Raw genomic sequence first — 17,998 nt, 5'->3', positions numbered from 1 at the left:
CTCTGTCTGGGCTGTGGGAGGCATCACCCAATCCTTTCCTGCCAGCCACAACAAGCCAGGCAGTGGCCCAGCTCCTCCTTCAGTGGACGGGAACCCAAAGGAGGGACGGGAGCGGACTGCCCCAGGTGTCTCCTCCTTCCCCGCGCACAGTGGCAACTTCGGGATGGAACGTGTAAGGACGCTGTGGCTCGTCCTGGCGCTGGGTCTCCGGGCGGTGAGCGGTCACCCTCAGCCCTGCGGGGTTACCTCGCGTGCCGGGGGCTCCCTGCGCCTAGCTGCGCTCTTGCCCCGCGCGCCCGCCGCCCGCGCCCGCGTCCTGGCCGCCCTGGCCATCCCCGCACCGCGGCTGCCGCACAACCTGAGTCTGGATCTGGTGGCCATCGCGTCCCCCGCCCGGGACCCCGCGTCTCTGGCCCGAGGTCTGTGCCAGGTCCTGGCACCGCCCGGCGTGGTGGCCTCGGTAGCCTTTCCCGAGGCGCGGCCCGAGCTGCGGCTGCTGCAGTTCCTGGCAGCGGCCACGGAGACCCCGGTACTGAGCATCCTGCGGAGGGAGGCGCGCGCGTCCCTCGGAACCCCGGTATGCGGAGAGCGCTGGGGACCCTGGGGCGCGGGGACTGGAAAGGGGAGCCCCACTTCTCCAACCAGGGAATGGAGAAGACCCCTGCCCTGCCCTGTCCCTTCCCTCCTAAGCACGCCTTGGCTAGGAGGGTGCTCCACTCTCTTCTCCTTGGACTTGGCCAGTTTGGGAAATCCTCCCAGAAGTCCATCTTTCCCTCCCAGGGGCCCTACAGACCAGCAACTCCCTATCCACAGCGCTCTGATGGCCTCCAGCCCCAGAGCAGAGCTGGTCCATCCCCAACCTCATCCTCGCTATGCCTTTCTTTCTTTCTTTCTTTCTTTCTTTCTTTCTTTCTTTCTTTCTTTCTCTCTCTCTCTCTCTCTCTCTCTCTCTCTCTCTCTCTCTCTCTTTCTTTCTTTCTTTTTTAACTTTTTAAAATTACTTAATGTTTTGAGACAGCCTCTCACTGTGTAGACCAGGCTAGCCCTAAACTCATAGAAATCCACCTGCCTCTGCTTCGCAAGTGCTGGGATTAAAGGCGTGCGCCGTTACACCAGGCTAGGGTCTCTGTCTCTGTGTCTGAAGCTGTCTCACTCCGGACCCAGCAGGCCAACTAAAGTTCCCACCAGGGCTAACAACCCGGAGCAGGGCTGGAGACCCTCAGAGGAGGGTCCGTGACTCGTGTCCCTGGGTTCCCTGTATCCCCTACGGCTTCTTGGTTGGGTGGGAGACTCAAGACCAAAGCTGAAGATTGTCCCTTTCTGGGAACTGCAGCCGGCTATGCTTCCAGCCTCTGAGTCAATTCTGGCTCCTCTGGGGTTGGCCTGGCCTCCCGAAACAGGGCTGTGGTATCCTCCTGTGATCCTCAGCAACGCGTCCCTGACAGCAGCGCCCAGGGCATGTTGGGTGTCTACTGCGGACACTGTGTATTCCAAATGTGCAACAAAACCCCTAAGGACGCTCTGGATGTGCTGAGCACTAGGGGGCGCCTGGCGGGGTGGAACTAGGTCAGGACCGAAGCCAGGAGACAGACAGGAACCAAAGTTTGGGAGAGCTCTGGAGAGTCCAAGGTTCTCCCTGATAATGTCCACAGAGAAGAGGCAACAGAGCTGGGCTTTGAAGGATGTGTAGGTGTTGTGTGATGTTTTAGGCTTTTAGGCTTTTTTTGGGGGGCCACCACCCACTCCCAAAGAAATCATACACGGAGTCTTATTCTTAAAAATGAACGCCCGGCCTTAGCTTGGATTGTTTCTTGCCAGCTTTTCTTATCTTTAACCCAACTACCTTTTGCCACTGGGCTCTTGTCTTTCACTTCTGTAAATCTTTGCTTGTTTGTCTGTTTTTCGAGATAGGGTTTCTCTGTAGCTTTGGAGCCTGTCCTGGAACTAGCTCTTGTAGACCAGGCTGGCCTCGAACTCAGAGCTCCACCTGCCTCTGCCTCCCAAGTGCTGGGATTAAGGCGTGCGCCACCGCCCGGCTTTTCCTTAAATCTTACTTTCACTCTTACTCCGTGACTGGCTGTGTTGCTGGGTGCCCCACAGGGTTCCCTTCTCCTTTTTCTCTTGTTGTTCTGTTCTCTTCCTCATTTTTTTTCTCCTTCTCTCTGCCTGCCAGCCCCGCCTATCCTTGCTCCTCCCTTGCTATTGGCCGTTCAGCTCTTTAGGTGTTTTAAGCAGACAGAGAATCGCAGCTTCACCGAGTTAAATAAATGCAGCATAAACAAAAGCAACACACCTTAAAATATTCTTCCCCAACATGTGGGAGTTGACTGGCTTGGAGAGAAAAGGGCATTGCAGCATAGAAAGCAACGCGAGGGAGGCTGGGGTCAGGGATCCCATCTCAGCATGGCATAACATGCTTGTTGTCATCCTAGGGCTCTGGAGGTAGAGGCAGGAGGATCGTGAGTTCAAGACCAGCCTGAGTGGGGAGGGCAGGTACCGGGGAGGTTTAGAGGGTTCAGAGCAGGGTGAGCTGAAGCAGGCAGGACGATGCCCAGCTCTCAAGAGGACACCTTGCTTGAGAGAGTGGGGTGGAGATGGAGCTGCTGATACCAAGCTCACTAGCACTGACTGGAACCACCTCTTCCCAGACCCCGTTCCATCTGCAGCTGGACTGGGCCAGTCCCCTGGAGACCATATTGGATGTGTTGGTGTCCCTGTTACAGGCGCATGCCTGGGAGGATGTTGCTCTGGTCCTCTGCCGTGTCCGGGACCCTGGCAGCCTGGTGACTCTCTGGACTAGCCGTGCTGGCCAGGCTCCCAAGTTCGTGCTGGACCTGAGCCGGCTGGACAGTAGCAATGGCGGCCTTCGGGCTGGACTATCCCTGCTGGGGGCACTGGACGGGGGAGAAAGCCTAGTGCCTGCTGTGGTCCTCCTCGGCTGCAGCGCTGCCCGCGCACATGAGGTCCTAGAGGCTGCACCCCCAGGTCCTCAGTGGTTACTGGGCACACCACTGCCTGCCGAGGCACTGCCCACAGCTGGCCTGTCACCTGGGGTGCTGGCGTTGGGAGAAATCAGACGACCCTCACTGGAAGCTGCCATTCACGACACGGTGGAGCTTGTGGCACGAGCACTCGGTAGCATGGCCCTCGCACATCCGGAGCGTGCCCTGCTTCCAGGTGCCGTCAACTGTGAGGACCTGAAACCAGCTGGACTTGAGTCATCTGGGCACACCTTGGCTCGGTGAGTCCAGCTTAGGGGGAAAAGGCCAGGCACATAACCTAGAGGTGGGTGGCTGTCCCTCCGTCCTCAGGCCTAGAGCTGCCATGGCTTCCAGGCGGGGGCTAGCTGAGCAAGGCGCAGGTCTCTCAGAGTTGTGATAATCCCTACTTTTTACATTCCCCAGATTTCTAAGCAACACATCCTTCCAGGGCCGCACAGGGGCCATGTGGGTGACAGGCTCCTCTCAGGTACACGTGTCTCGGCATTTCAAGGTGTGGAGCCTGCGCCGGGACCCGCTGGGCGCCCCAGCCTGGGCGACGGTAGGCAGCTGGCAGGATGGAGAACTGGAGTTTGAGCCGGGGATGGCTGCTGTGCATACCCCGTCTCCATCTGGCACCCAGGCACGGCCAAAGCTGCGAGTGGTGACCCTGGTGGAGCACCCGTTTGTGTTCACCAGGGAATCCGATGAGGATGGGCAGTGCCCGGCTGGGCAGCTATGTCTAGACCCAGGCACCAACGACTCGTACAAGCTGGATGCGCTGTTTGCAGCACTAGCCAACGGCTCGGTTCCCCGCGCGCTGCGAAGATGTTGCTACGGCTACTGCATCGACCTGCTGGAGCGGCTGGCTGAGGACCTGGCCTTCGATTTCGAGCTCTATATTGTGGGGGATGGCAAATATGGGGCCCTGCGTGATGGACGCTGGACAGGCCTGGTGGGTGATCTGCTGGCTGGCCGGGCACACATGGCTGTGACCAGCTTCAGCATCAACTCGGCTCGTTCCCGGGTGGTGGATTTCACCAGCCCTTTCTTCTCCACCAGCCTGGGCATCATGGTGCGTACGCGAGACACGGCCTCACCCATCGGGGCCTTCATGTGGCCCCTGCACTGGTCCATGTGGGTGGGTGTTTTTGCCGCTCTGCACCTCACAGCGCTCTTCCTTACCCTGTACGAATGGCGAAGCCCCTACGGACTCACGCCCCGCGGCCGCAACCGTGGCACTGTCTTCTCCTACTCCTCGGCGCTCAACCTCTGCTATGCCATCCTCTTTGGGCGCACTGTCTCCAGCAAGACACCCAAGTGTCCTACCGGACGCTTCCTCATGAACCTCTGGGCAATCTTCTGCCTGCTGGTGCTGTCCAGCTACACAGCCAACCTGGCTGCCGTCATGGTTGGGGACAAGACCTTTGAGGAGCTGTCTGGAATCCATGACCCCAAGGTGGGGCCTGGGAAAGCTGAGGGGCTGTGGGTTGAAGTCAGGGTGGGGTGGGCACTGGGCTCAGCTGACCACCTCCAGCTAGAGACTCACTCAATTGCAGTGCTGGCTGGAAATGGAATCCACAGAGATCCACCTGCCTCTGCCTCCTGAGTGCTGGGATTAAAGGCTGAGCCACCACCGCCATCAGAGGCCTTCATTCTTAAGGATGAGTCCTTTTTTAAAAGAATTGCAGCCAGGTGAGCGGTGGTGGCGCAGCCTTTAACCCCAGCACTAGGGAGGTTTAGGCAGGCGGAACTCTGGAAGTTCAAGGCCAACACGGGCTACAAGAGCTAGTTCCAGGACAGGCCCCAAAGCTACAGAGAAACCCTGTCTGAAAAAACCAAAAACAACAACAACTACGGCCCTTCAGGGATAACGGGCTGAATCAATCACATCTGAATTTATCCTCGCCTTCATGGTATTTCTCACAGTTTCCCTCGCTCTTCGGGATCTAGCTGGTCGCATCCTGCTGACCCCACCCCTAGTCTTGCCTTCCCTGCAGTTAGGTGCTGCCCAGTGCTCTAGCCACCATAGTGGTTGATGGCCAAGGCCAGGTGAGGTGAGGACTGGGGTTGGGGTGAGAGCAGAAAAAAGATGGGAGTGTCTCTGGGGTTCCCAAATGGAGCATTTGCGGAGCTGATGGCACTGCATCTGAGCTCTGTGTGAGGCCCCTCACTGCACGTGGTCAAGCAGGCTCCTCCTCTGCAGCTGCACCACCCTTCCCAAGGCTTCCGCTTCGGCACCGTGTGGGAGAGCAGTGCAGAGGCCTACATCAAGGCGAGCTTCCCTGAGATGCACGCGCACATGCGGCGCCACAGTGCGCCCACCACTCCACATGGAGTGGCCATGCTCACGTGAGTCTGCAGGGTACTGTGCGGTGTCGGTGGGCCACCTGTCACTCAGGGCCTGCTGACCTTGCACCATCCTGCTCCACAGGAGCGACCCACCCAAGCTTAATGCCTTCATCATGGACAAGTCTCTACTGGACTACGAGGTATCCATTGATGCAGACTGTAAGCTGCTCACCGTGGGCAAACCCTTTGCTATCGAGGGTGAGTGTGTAGTGGGGTTCTGGGCATCCCAATCGTGGGTGCACACAGCTTAGTGGAGCCTCCTCCCACCCGGCTCAACCTCTCCAGGCTACGGCATAGGGTTGCCCCAGAACTCACCGCTCACTTCCAACCTGTCGGAGTTCATCAGTCGCTACAAGTCTTCAGGTTTCATTGACCTGCTCCATGACAAGTGGTACAAGATGGTGCCTTGCGGGAAGCGGGTGTTCGCCATGACGGAGGTGGGCAGGCCCCCGGGACACAGGGTGGGGAGTTCTGGCTATGTTTGTGTGCGTTGGCACTCACCCTACACAGCCCCAACACCCCTTCATTCGTAAGATATTCCCACCTATTGGCCCTGCCCCGGGGTCCACATCCTGACCCCCTGGGGACATCGCTGTCCTGTGCAGACGCTGCAGATGGGTGTCTACCACTTCTCGGGGCTGTTTGTGCTGCTGTGTCTCGGGCTGGGCAGCGCACTGCTCAGCTCTCTGGGTGAGCACGTCTTCTACCGCCTGGTGCTGCCACGTATCCGCAGGGGAAACAAACTGCAGTACTGGCTTCACACGAGTCAGGTGAGGTTGCAGGGACCAGAGTAGGGTGGGATGGCACAGATGGGCAGCCCGGACGCCCCCTGACATGCTTGTCTGTGTCCCTAGAAGATCCACCGTGCCCTCAACACTGGGACGCCAGAAGGGCACCAGGAGAAGCAGGAGCAAGAGTGCAGGTGAGCGTGGGACGGGGAGGGAGGAGCCCCAGGTAGGTGGCCAGGCGGGCTGCAAGGGCCACTGCCTCCTTCTCTGTCCTAGCGGCCCCGAGGAGCAGCTGCCTGCAGCTGAAGGTGCGGCGCGCTGGAGGCGGGTGCGCAGGGCTGTTGTTGAACGAGAGCGGCGCGTGCGGTTCCTCCTGGAAAGCCGGGAGGCCGGCGGGGAACGCCCGTGGCTCTGCTCGAATGGGCCTGGGCCGCAAGCGGAGCTGCAAGAGCTGGAGCTGCGCATCGAGGCAGCGCGGGAGCGTCTGCGCAGTGCACTGCTGCGGCGCGGGGAGCTGCGGGCCCGACTGGGGGATGGCGCCCAGCTCCGGCCATTGCGCCTGCTGCAGGTACCATCGGCGGAAAGCTGAGGGACCACACAGCCGCGCTGTCCACGACAGTTTATTCTATATACAAACACGACTCTGTACACTGCAATTAAATAGCGTAGAATGTGTGCCCCGCGTCCTGAGCCGCCACCTGCGAGTCCGGACCCGGGCGCTCGGCCCCGCGCGGGCGCCGTGTGGAAGGCACTGGTGAGCACCAGGCGGCCGGCGGCCACGCGCCCACCGCACCTCGCTGCCCTGTCCCGGCCGCTTCCAGAACCTTCACCGCCAGCCCCTCTCCCTGCAGACCACAGCTCTCTCAGGCTCCGGCCGCGGCCCCGCCGGGAGCCGGGCAAGTCGTAGTTCTCAGGACCCGGCAGGCGCAGGCGAATCCTCCTGAGGGACCCCGGGGTCAGGGCGCGCGCTGTCTGGGTTGCTAGGGGCCGCCGGCCTCCGCTCCAGCAGCGAGGCGCTCAACCCAGACAGGAAGGACGCGTCCGAGATGATGGCAGCCGTCTCGGCCACCCAACCCAGGTCACTGCCGGATACTGAGGCCGTGGCGCCCAGCGAGCCAGGCCCAGATGACCCGCCGGCGGGAGCGGAACTGGAGTTGGGGCCTAGCGCAAGCTGTGGACCAGGATCGGGGGCGGCCGGGGAGCCAGAGTTGTTGTTGAGGTCGTCAGGCAGCGCTGTGGGGGTCCCGGGGCCTAGCTGTGGCGTCTGCAACAACATCTCCTGGATGCGGATCTGCTGCAGGATGGCCGGCAACTCGTAATGGTGGAAGAAGTAGATCATGGAATGCTGCGGAGGACAGAGGTCGGGTGAGCGAGGCCACATGAGGCCTCGTGGGGCGCAGCAAGGCAGGGGCGGCTCTCACCTGGATGAAGAGCCAGGAGGTGACCAGGGCCAGGCTGCTGTACTGCCCGTTGAAGCGGTAGTGGTAGGCGTAGAAGGCAAAGTGGTACAGGTAGAAGAACCTGCAGGGCGGGAGAAGTCGCTCTGTCAGACAGGCCCCGCCCTGCCCCACCCGGATCCACCTCTGACCCCGCCCCTCACCTGGCCCCACCCCCACCTCAGCCAGTGCCGCTTGCTGGTGTTGGTGTGGCAGCAGATGGCATCATACTGGTCGGCCAGCCACACGATGAGGATGATGTAGAAGGCCGTGGTGGTGTCGTTGAAGAACTCAGACATGATGGCCTCCATCCCTGCGGGGACACGCGGCGGGGTTGGCACGGGTGGGGCGGGGCGGGGGCGGGGGCGCAGCGGGGGTCCTCACCGACGAGGGCCAGGATGACGGTCAGCAAGGGCGCTGCGGGGAAGGCGATGGCCATGTTCATCTCCAGCATCTGCAGCAGGTCCACTGCGGGCACAGGGCGGCCGCCCGTGAGGGCCTGGGGAGAGCCCAGCCCACCCCCGGCCGGCCAGGACTCACCGATGAAGACGAAGATCTGGTGGTGCGAGTAGCGCAGCAGCATGGACACGCTGAGAGTCTGCGGGTGGGAGGGTCAGAGTCAGGGGGTGCCTGGGGGTGGGCACCCCAGCCCAGCAGGCCCCCCAGGAGTGCCAGCCATGCCTATTCACTCACAAAGATGACCATGATGACGAAGGCCGCCAGGTAGGACGTGCGCGCCATCCACATGCTGACAAAGCGATAATGCTCCCCAGACACCACATTCCTCAGGAAACCTGGGAGAAGCGGCTGTGAGCAGCTGGGTGGCCATCATCCCTCCCTTCTCCCTCCTCCCCGCCCGGAGCCCCACCCTTGTTCTCCTCATTCTCAGCTAGGCCCTTCACACTGGACATGAGGACGTCATCATAACCCAGGAACTCGTCCAGCAAGAGTCGGCTAAAGCGGTCTCCAAAGCACTGGTCCCGGGTGGGGTCTGTGGGCAGATGGGAGTCAATAGTGTCACAGAAGCAGGGGAGCCCTTCACAGCTGGATGCCCCAGTCCACCAGGGTACCCAAGCTGCCTTACCGAGGGTGACCACCATGACAGGGATGCTCAGGCGCTGGCGTGTGGCCTGTGACAGCCGCAGGAAGCCGTACTCCAGCGAGTACTCTACAATGTACTCATCCTGTGGCCACACTGCAGAGATGGACAGAGTGGTCAGCTGCCCCACCCTCAGCATGGCCTTGCCACCCTCCCTACCTGGGGCCACAAACCTTTAGTTGGCGTCTCAGGGAAAGGGAAGTCCTGGCTGTCATTCAGGGCATCGGTGCCACCTGGAGGCTTGAACACCTTGGGCTCGATGTCCAGCTCAAACTGCAGCACAGGGTACCCAGGTGTCAGTGGAGCCCACAAGAGGCAGTCCCTGATGGTCTACTGGGGGGCTGCCCCCAGGACGGGGTGCCCAGACCCGCTCACCTTGATGGAGCTGTTGTTGAACATTTCCACGGTCAGTTCCTCCTCCTCCTCCTCCCCCAGCTCCAGGCCGCCGAGCCCCCCATCACAGAACTGCAGGACCACCGGTGCCCGGCTTGAGTTGTGACGCACCTCTACCCGCAGGACGCCCTCCCTCGGCCATCGGTCTCGAACATGCTCCAGGCAGTTGATGGGCGACCGGGAGAAGACAATGTGTATGTAGGCCAGCACAAAAAGCACAAAGAGGGCCTGGGGGTGGGGAGGGCAGTCAGCAGGGCAGCCAGACACCCCTCTCCCAGCCAGCTATCCCTGGCTACCTGTGCCTCCTTGGGACCCAGCTGCCTAGGGTCCCCACTGGAAGGGTTTCCTGGCCCAGCAGCTGCTTCAACTCAAAGTTGCCTTTGGGGACCCCAGTCTCACTGCTGCTAACCGAAGCCCTGATCTCACCAGCTAAGAATAGCCGTCATCTCCAGCAAGGCACCCTCTGCCCTGCCCTGGTGGGGCCCGGGCACCTCAGTAGTAGCAGGCAGCCTTTTCACCTGGAAGAGGACAATGGCCACCCTTGCTGGTAACCCTGCAGCCAGAAGACCCTGGGCCAAGCTCTCGGCATGGGATGGGTGGAAGGCGAGAGCTCTGCTCACACCCTGCGGGGTCCTTGATGCCCTGCTGAGACCAGCCCAGCTCCAGACGTTCAAGTACAGGTTAAGAAAAGAGATGGCTCAGCTGGTACAGCAGTGGCCACTAAGCCCGAGGACCTGAGTTTGACCCCAGGACATACAAGGCAGACGGAGCAAGTCGCCACCTGCACTCTATTCTCTGACCTCTCCATGAACACCATGGGATACAGGCTCCCACACACATGTGTACTCACACACAAAATAAATGAATATAAGTTGTGTTTGTTTTGTTGTCTGAGGCAGGCCTGGAACACCTTCTGTAGAGCCGCCACCACCTGGTTACAGATTTTAAGTCACAGACTACTTAATACTACTTATTAACCTCAAACACCCCTATGCTAGAGACCCACAGTCTCTCAAGAGGCCCCACCCTTTGGGAACAACCTCCCCTTTCTCCGCAGTGTGTGGGTAACTGGAAAGCTGGTAACCCAGGGGTTCTCAACCTGTGGGTCATGACCCTTGGGGGGAGGGGTTTCTAGACCACTGGAAAATGCAGGTATTTTTATCCTATGACTCATAACAGCTGTGAAATAGCAATGAAAAGAATTTTATGGCTGGGGGGGTCACCACCACGTGAACTGTATTGAAGGGTCACAGATTCAAGGTTAAGAATCACTGCCCTAACCCATGTCAGGCGGAGGCCAGGGACGTTCGCAGCACCTGTAGACTCCAGGATATCACTCATGCGCCATGCCCTTGGGCTGAAGGGGACTCTGTGCTCCATGGGCCTGTACAGGGTATAGGGTAAAACTCCTCTATGGCCCCCACCGACACCTTGCCTGAACTTCCTGCCGCATTCCCACGGATCAGTACAGATCTCTATCTGTCTGCAGATGCACGAGAACCAGGACCCTGACCCTAGGTAAGGCAATGGGAGTCACCAGGGTCAGGACAGTCTTGGACAACCTTGCATGCTCAATGTGTGCACTCAAGTCCCTACACTCTTCACGGACAAGACGGACGCCTGAACCCCAATCTCAAGAGAGAGATTCTGTGGTGGCAAGCACAGCAGCAACGCCCCCACCTTCCGCCAGGTAGCGGTTTAAGGGACATAAGCAACCTAAGGCCAGAACTAGCCAGGGCCGCTCCACTGCCCACCCTGCTCTGCCTGCTGCCCACGCCTCCCCTCTGCAGCCTGGTGACAGAGTTGGGTCAACAAAGCACCCAGCCCCTAGTAGTGACCTGAGGGGATGCACAGCAGCAGGCAGATGGTGGGGGTCCTGGGATCGAGACCAAGGCTCAAGTCCTGAGCTAACCATACCTAAAGCCAACACCTACCCCTGTGAATTGTGAGGCTCTCCTGGGGCAAGGAATAGATGTTTGTATTGAGTGTCATGAAGACTGACCCCCAGGCCGAGACCAGAGGCAGCAGCTCCTGCTAGTCAGGCCCAAGAACTGGGAGCAGACAGGCTCGCGCTCTATGTGTTGGGCAACCAGAGGCAGAGGGAGGTGGCCACGGGACAGGTGGACGTATTTAGGCCTCTCTCCGCACACAGCTGTCACTGAACTAGTGTCTGGCATCCCACTAGGGCCCTGGGGCCACGCCTCCGCTCAGCTACCCACTCTGTGCCAGAGAAGCAGGCCCTGAGTTTGGTCACACCGGCCTGGTGAGAGCTGCATGCTATCACCTCCTGCAGAGCACTCGGTGCCACCAGCCTCAGTCAGGATCTCCAGGAGAGCCCAGCCCACCAAGGGTGCCACACAGCACCTGCCAGCAGTCAGATCTCCACTGGAACAGGGCTGGAGCTGGGGCCTTCCTGCTCGCCTTTTAACAGCTGCCCACACCCTGAGGAGCCTGCAGCTCCCTCTGCCCCACGGTCGCCCACACAGTATAGCTGCTTAGCCTAGGCTCCTAGAGCCTCAAGGGAGGTCTGTCTAGTTTCAGTATTTGAGGCAGTAAGGCCAGCAGAGGGGACACCATGGCCAGCAGTTCTTCCCTGGACTTCCGCAGGAGCTGACGCCTAGGCTGGGTGTGGGGACAGGGTGCAAGGTGGTACAGGCCTGACAGGCCTTGGCCATTAGGCACACCCCCTCTAGAGGCTGGGAGGAAGCTGGGCAGGCAGGATGGGCAGGAAACACAGCAACAGGGCTCCCCGAAACAACAGCAGCCCCAGAAACCAGTCAGTAAATGGCCTGTTTGTCCCAATTCAGACAGCATGGACCAACTGTAATCCAACAGACCCCCCAGCTCCGTTCAGGCACCTGGCACCCCAGCTGGGGGTCATCATCGGAGACTCTGAGGGTGTAGAAGGTAGGAAGAAAGAGGGGCCGCTGACTGAGGGGAACCCGACATCTGTCTGGAGCTACTAGCTCTGGAGCAGTGACAGGAGCCAGTACCACCTTCACCAACCTCATGTGAGGAAGGCAAAGCCCTCCAACACCAGCACAACCGACATCATGACACGCCCCCAACACCAGATGGCCCAGCCAGCTCCTCTCGGAAGGCTGTCACAGGCACGATGCCCAGTGAGAAGCAGCCTGGTGCCCATCCCTCCTGAGCAGCCTTTGTGACTGCGAACCCAGTGTCCCCCTGGAACACAGCAGGAAGACAGCCAGGGCAGGGCCTGGCAACCGGAATTTCACAACAAGACTCAGGCAGGCCTGAGGTCCCAGGCCACACAGTTCCTGGCTGCGACTCTACTGCTGACCCCAGTGAGGTGACCTCACCCAAGAGCCACAGAAGGCCTGACAAGACTCTGAGAACAGTGAAGTGACACCGGGTGGCAGGGGGACTGTGCCCAGGGGAGGCCCAGAGTGGGGTCGGATGGGAATGACAGGTGAGGGTGGGCACCCGGCCTACAAGGTTGTCCACACTGGAGCCTCAGGATGGGACAGGAGTGACCAGAGAACTGTCCCCAGTTGGACTGGTGGGAGGTGCTCCCAAGGGGACACCAGGCTCTGTTCCTGAGTGAAAATTTCGGGGCCTAGGCTCCCAGGCTGCAGAGTCAGAGGTCAAAGGGCAAGAGGCGGGGCCTGGGAGCTGGGGAAGAGGGGATCAGGGGCTGCATCTGTGGGAAGACTGACATCTGGGCATCCAGGTGTCAGGGGTCGCCAGGTGCTGAAGCAGTGAGAGTGGGCAGGTGGGTGGCCGCTGGGGTCAGAGGTCAGGGGTCAAGGGTCACCTTGAGCAGAACGAAGAACTCAAAGAGGCGGCGGAAGGCAGGCGGGAACAGGCGCGAGTAGGTGACGGCCATCTTGAAGAAGAGCGCGTGGAAGAGCCGGTCGCGCACGTTGATGAGCGGGTTGGGGTTGAGGTTGGGGCCGCGCGGGCCGCGCACGGGCGCCGCGCCGCCGCCGCCGTTGGGCCCGGGCCCCGGGGTCGCCACGTGCTCCGACATCACCGCCCCGTGTGTCGGCGGCCGCCGGCTGCCCCCCCCGCCGTGTCCCGGCCGCCGGATCCCCCCCGCCGCCCCCAGCCGCCGCCGCCTGCGCTCCTGCTCGCGTCCGCTCAGCCCGCGACACCGGCGAGAGCGCCGGGCCAGAGCGCCGCCCGTGCGCGGGGCACGCTGGGATCGCCACGGCCGCCCCAGGAGGCCGGGCTGCAGAGGCGGAGCCTGGTTATTTGGGAGGAGCTCCGCCCCGCCGCGCCCGTGTCGGGAGGGTGAGCGGCGGCCGGACTGGGGGCGTGGTCGCGGGTCCCAACTCATTTGCATTGGCCGTGACTCGGCGGTCGCGGTGTCCGCCGCTCTGCAAAGGTGTCGGTGGAGCGACATCCGCGGGAGGGAGGGCGGAGCTACATTCCCGTGTCCTTTGCATCCGGCTTCCTATTGGCGGAGGCTGATGAGGGGGCGTGGCATCGGCATGTGGACGTTATTAGCATGGGGCTCCCTGACACACGCTCATTGGCATAACTCTTCCCACTGGCTGGGGCGTCGCTGAGAGCGGAGTGTAGGTGCTGCCGGTGTGGCCCAGGAGCGGCGGACGGCGGGAGCTGGTGGCCATCCCGGGCCCCGCCAGCTTCCGGCAGCCGGAGCCTAAATACTTAAGATTTCTGACGTATGTGTCAGATGCGCAGAGAGCACTTTGCAAGCATTAACCTGTCTATTTTTCAGACCAGGAGCCTGGAGAGCAGGGAGGGCTGATAAATACCCAGTGAGGTGGGGAAGGAGGATTTAAATCCAGGCTCCCTGACTGCAGCTGGGAAACCTGCAGGCAATGGTCGTTTTGAGGGAGGGGGAGGGACAAGGTGTTCTGTAGACCAGGCTTACCTGAAACTAGCTATGTAGGCCGAGAAATCAGAGATCTGCCTGCCTCTACCTCCTGAGAGCTGGGATTAATAAATTCCATTAATTTGAGATCTCAGGTCATAGTTAAGCTGCCAGAAGCCCAGGACCTTGGGTTCTGTGGTGTCCAAGTTTTGTTTCTGGCATCGTCGGTCATTGGGCAGCAGTGGTGGGGTTTGAGCGTGGCAAACGTTACAGCAGGTGTGGAATGGTGTTGCTCCTTGTTTGATTTTTTTTTTTTTTAAATCCAACGACTTCAATGTCCGGAAAGTTAGTCTGAGCTCAGGGGTGGACAGAAGGAGGGAGTGCCTGGTCTCACTCCTGGATGAGAACAGAGATGTGGCAATAGCTTCAAAATACACACAGCACTTCAGTTCAAGTCCAGCCCCTGCTAAGAACTGGGTGAACTTCAGTAGTAGTGTAGCAGGATAAAAGAGTAACTCAAAAAAAACCAGCCCTCCTTTATACAGATGATAAATGAGTTGAGAAAGAAATCAGAGAAACATCACCCTTCACAATAGCCACAAATAACATACATACCTTGGAGTAACTTTAACCAAACAAACCTGTATGACAAGAACGTTAAATCTCGGGGCTGGACAGATGGCTCAAAGGTTAAGAGCACTGGCTGTACTTCCAAAGGTACTGAGTTCAATTCCCAGCAACCACATGGTGGCTCACAACCGTCTGTAATGAAATATCCTGCCCTCTTCTGTCCTGCAGGGACATATGCAGGCAGACCACTGTATACTTAATAAATAAATCTTTAAAAAAAAAAAAAGAACGTTAAATCTTAGAAGAAAGAAATCGAAGACGATACCGGACAATGGAAAGATCGCCCATGTTCTTAAATAGGAAGGATTAACAGTAAAAATGGCAATCTTACCAAAAGCAATCTACAGATTCAATGCAATGCCCATCAAAATCCCAGCAAAATTCTTCAAAGACCTCAAAGAACGGTACTCAATTTCATATGGAAAACCAAAAAAACCCAGGATAGCCAAAACAATCCTGTACAATAAAAGAAGCTCTAGCAGCATCACAATCCCTGACTTCAAACTCTACTACAGAGTCACAGTACTGAAAACAGCCTGGTATTGGCATAAAAACAGACAGGAGGACCAATGAAACAGAATAGAAGACCTGGATATCAATCCACACATCTTCAAACACCTGATATTTGACAAAGAAGCAAAAAAATATCAAATGGAAGAAAGAAAGCATATTTAACAAATGGTGCTAGCATAGCTGGATGTCAACATGTAGAAAAATGAAAATAGACCCATATCTATCACCATGCACAAAACTCAAGTCCGAATGGATCAAAGACCTCAAATAAAGCCAGCCACACTGAACCTTATAGAAGAGAAAGTGGGAAGTACACTTGAACGCATTGCCACAGGTAACCACTTCCTAAATAGAACCCCAGCAGCACAGACACTGAGAGAAACAATAAATAAATGAGACCTCCTGAAACTGAAAAGCTTCTGTAAGGCAAAGGACATGGTCAACAAGACAAAGCAACAGCCTTCAGAATGGGAAAAGATCTTCACCAACCCCACATTGGACAGAGGTCTGATCTCTGAAATATACAAAGAACTCAAGAAATTGGACACCAAAAGATTACATAATCCAATAAAAAAAATGGAGTACAGACCTAAACAGAGAACTCTCAACAGAGGAATCTAAAATGGCTGAAAGACACTTAAGGAAATGTTCAACATCCTTAGTCATCAGAGAAATGCAAATCAAAACAACTCTGAGATTCCATCTTACACCTGTAAGAATGGCCAAGATCAAAAACACTGATGACAATTATGCTGGAGAGGTTGTGGGGAAAAGGGAACACTCCTGCATTGCTGGTGGGAATGCAAGCTGGTACAACCCCTTTGGATGTCAGTGTGGCGATTTCTCAGAAAATTAGGAGACAATCATCCTCAAGACCCAGCAATACCACTTTTGGGTATATAACCAAAGGATGCTCAATCGTGCCACAAGGACATGTGCTCAACTATGTCCATAGCAGCTTTGTTTGTCATAGCCAGAACCCGGAAACAACGTAAATGCTCCTCGATTGAAGAATGGATAAGAAAATGTGGTACATTTACACAATGGAGTACTACACAGCAGAAAAAATGATGACATCTTAAAATTTGCAGGCAAATAGATGGAGCTAGAAAATATCATATTGAGTGAGGTAACCTATTGACAAAGGTTTCCATCCTGCCCGGTTCCGCAATCATTCAGTCCCAAAGAAAAACACACGGAGGTCTACATTAATTATAAACTGGTTGACTTCTTATTAACTCTTACATCTTAAATTAGCCCACAGTTCTCGTCTGCGTTAGCTACGTGGCTTGGTACCTTTTATCAGTGAGGATTTCTCATCTTTCTTCCTCTGTGAGGACTGCAGACTCGGCCTTTCCTCTCCCCAGAAGTCTCCTGTTCTCATTTCCCCGCCTGGACTTCCTGCCTGGCTACTGCCAGTCAGCGTTGTACTAAAGCAATACAAGTGACAAATCCTTACAGGGCAGAAGACCCTTGTCCCACAGCAGTGACCCAGACCCAGAAAGACAAATAGAATATGTACTCACTCATAAGTGGCTTTTAGACATAAAGCAAGAAAAATTAGCCTACAATTCACAATTCCAGAGAACCTAGACAACAAAGAGGACCCTTAAAGACATATACATGGATCTAATCTACATGGGAAGTAGAAAAAGACAAGATCTCCCGAGTACAGTGGCAGCATAGGGATCATGGGGGAGGGGAGAAGGGGAGGGGAGAGGGAAGCCAGGAAAATATATAGCTCAATAAAAACAATTTACAAAATAAAATTTAAAATTAAATAAAAAAGAAATGGAGGAACTGGTGAGATGGCTCAGTGGTTAAGAGCATGGTGTGTTCTTCCAGATGTCTTGAGTTCAATTCCCAGCAACTACATGGTGGTTCATAACCGTCTGTAATGAGATCTGATGTCATCTTCTGGCCTGCAGACATATACACAGACAGAATACTGTATATATAATAAATAAATAAATCTTAAAAGAAAGAGAAAGAAATGGGTAAAGCCAGATTGATTTACTCATTTTTTATTGATATTTATTGAGCTCTATATTTTTCTCTGCTCCCCTCCCTACCTCTCCCCTCCCCCCTTTAATCCTCCCCCAAGGTCCCCATGCTCCCAATTTACTCAGGAGATCTTGTCTTTTTATACTTTCTATTTCCCATGTAGATTAGATCTATGTAAGTCTCTCTTAATGTCCGCATTGTTGTCTAAGTTCTCTGGAATTGTGGTTTATAGGCTGGTTTTCTTTGCTTTATGTTTAAAAACCACCTATGAGTGAGTATATGTGATAATTGTCTTTCTGTGTCTGGGTTACCTCACTCAAAATGATGTTTTTTAGGTCCATCTATTTTCCTGCAAATTCAAGCTGTCATTATTTTTTTTCTGCTGTGTAGTACTCCATTGTGTAAATGTACCACATTTTCCTTATCCATTCTTCAATCGAGGGGCATTTACGTTGTTTCCGGGTTCTGGCTATGACAAACAAAGCTGCTATGAACATTGTTGAGCACATGTCCTTGTGGCACGATTGAGCATCCTTTGGATACATACCCAAAAGTGGTATTACTGGGTCTTGAGGAAGGTTGTTTCCTAATTTTCTGAGAAATCGCCACACTGACATCCAAAGGGGTTGTACCAGCTTGCATTCCCACCAGCAATGCAGGAGTGTTCCCTTTTCCCCACAACCTCTCCAGCATAATTGTCATCAGTGTTTTTGATCTTGGCCATTCTTACAGGTATAAGATGGAATCTCAGAGTTGTTTTGATTTGCATTTCTCTGATGACTAAGGATGTTGAACATTTCCTTAAGTGTCTTTCAGCCATTTTAGATTCCTCTGTTGAGAGTTCTCTGTTTAGGTCTGTACTCCATTTTTTTATTGGATTATGTAATCTTTTGGTGTCCAATTTCTTGAGTTCTTTGTATATTTCAGAGATCAGACCTCTGTCCAATGTGGGGTTGGTGAAGATCTTTTCCCATTCTGAAGGCTGTTGCTTTGTCTTGTTGACCATGTCCTTTGCCTTACAGAAGCTTTTCAGTTTCAGGAGGTCCCATTTATTTATTGTT

General features: G+C 56.1%; 2 protein-coding genes across 5 annotated transcripts; one reads left to right on the top strand and one right to left on the bottom strand.

The window, feature by feature from the left end:
* Positions 1-163: 163 nt before the first annotated feature.
* On the top strand, positions 164-6,733 carry Grin3b (glutamate ionotropic receptor NMDA type subunit 3B). Its single transcript, XM_048459757.3, has 9 exons — positions 164-577; positions 2,649-3,241; positions 3,405-4,437; positions 5,185-5,330; positions 5,413-5,528; positions 5,616-5,767; positions 5,936-6,100; positions 6,185-6,252; positions 6,335-6,733. Exons 1-9 carry the CDS (start codon positions 164-166, stop codon positions 6,645-6,647), a joined length of 3,000 nt encoding a protein of 999 aa, XP_048315714.3. The 3' UTR covers positions 6,648-6,733.
* Tmem259 (transmembrane protein 259) lies at positions 6,663-13,018 on the bottom strand. Of its 4 annotated transcripts, none has more exons than XM_085692527.2 (12): positions 12,765-13,018; positions 9,837-9,917; positions 8,969-9,214; positions 8,767-8,866; positions 8,579-8,689; positions 8,363-8,485; positions 8,188-8,288; positions 8,035-8,092; positions 7,879-7,911; positions 7,675-7,807; positions 7,480-7,579; positions 6,663-7,403 (listed from the first exon to the last, which is right to left on the bottom strand). In XM_085692527.2, the coding sequence occupies exons 1-12, from the start codon at positions 12,978-12,980 to the stop codon at positions 6,969-6,971; spliced, it is 1,737 nt and encodes a 578-aa protein (XP_085548653.1). In that variant the 5' UTR covers positions 12,981-13,018; the 3' UTR covers positions 6,663-6,968. The 4 variants fall into 4 exon arrangements, with proteins under 4 accessions (XP_085548653.1, XP_085548651.1, XP_048315677.2 ...); XM_085692525.2 differs by having other exon boundaries at positions 7,879-7,962; positions 12,765-13,016; XM_048459720.3 differs by lacking the exon at positions 9,837-9,917 and having other exon boundaries at positions 7,879-7,962; positions 12,765-13,011.
* Positions 13,019-17,998: the final 4,980 nt, after the last annotated feature.

Source organism: Myodes glareolus, chromosome 8 (assembly GCF_982192425.1).
Source record: "Myodes glareolus chromosome 8, mMyoGla1.1, whole genome shotgun sequence".
Taxonomy (NCBI): Eukaryota; Metazoa; Chordata; class Mammalia; order Rodentia; family Cricetidae; genus Myodes; species Myodes glareolus.
This window is presented reverse-complemented; position numbering and strand designations above follow the sequence as displayed.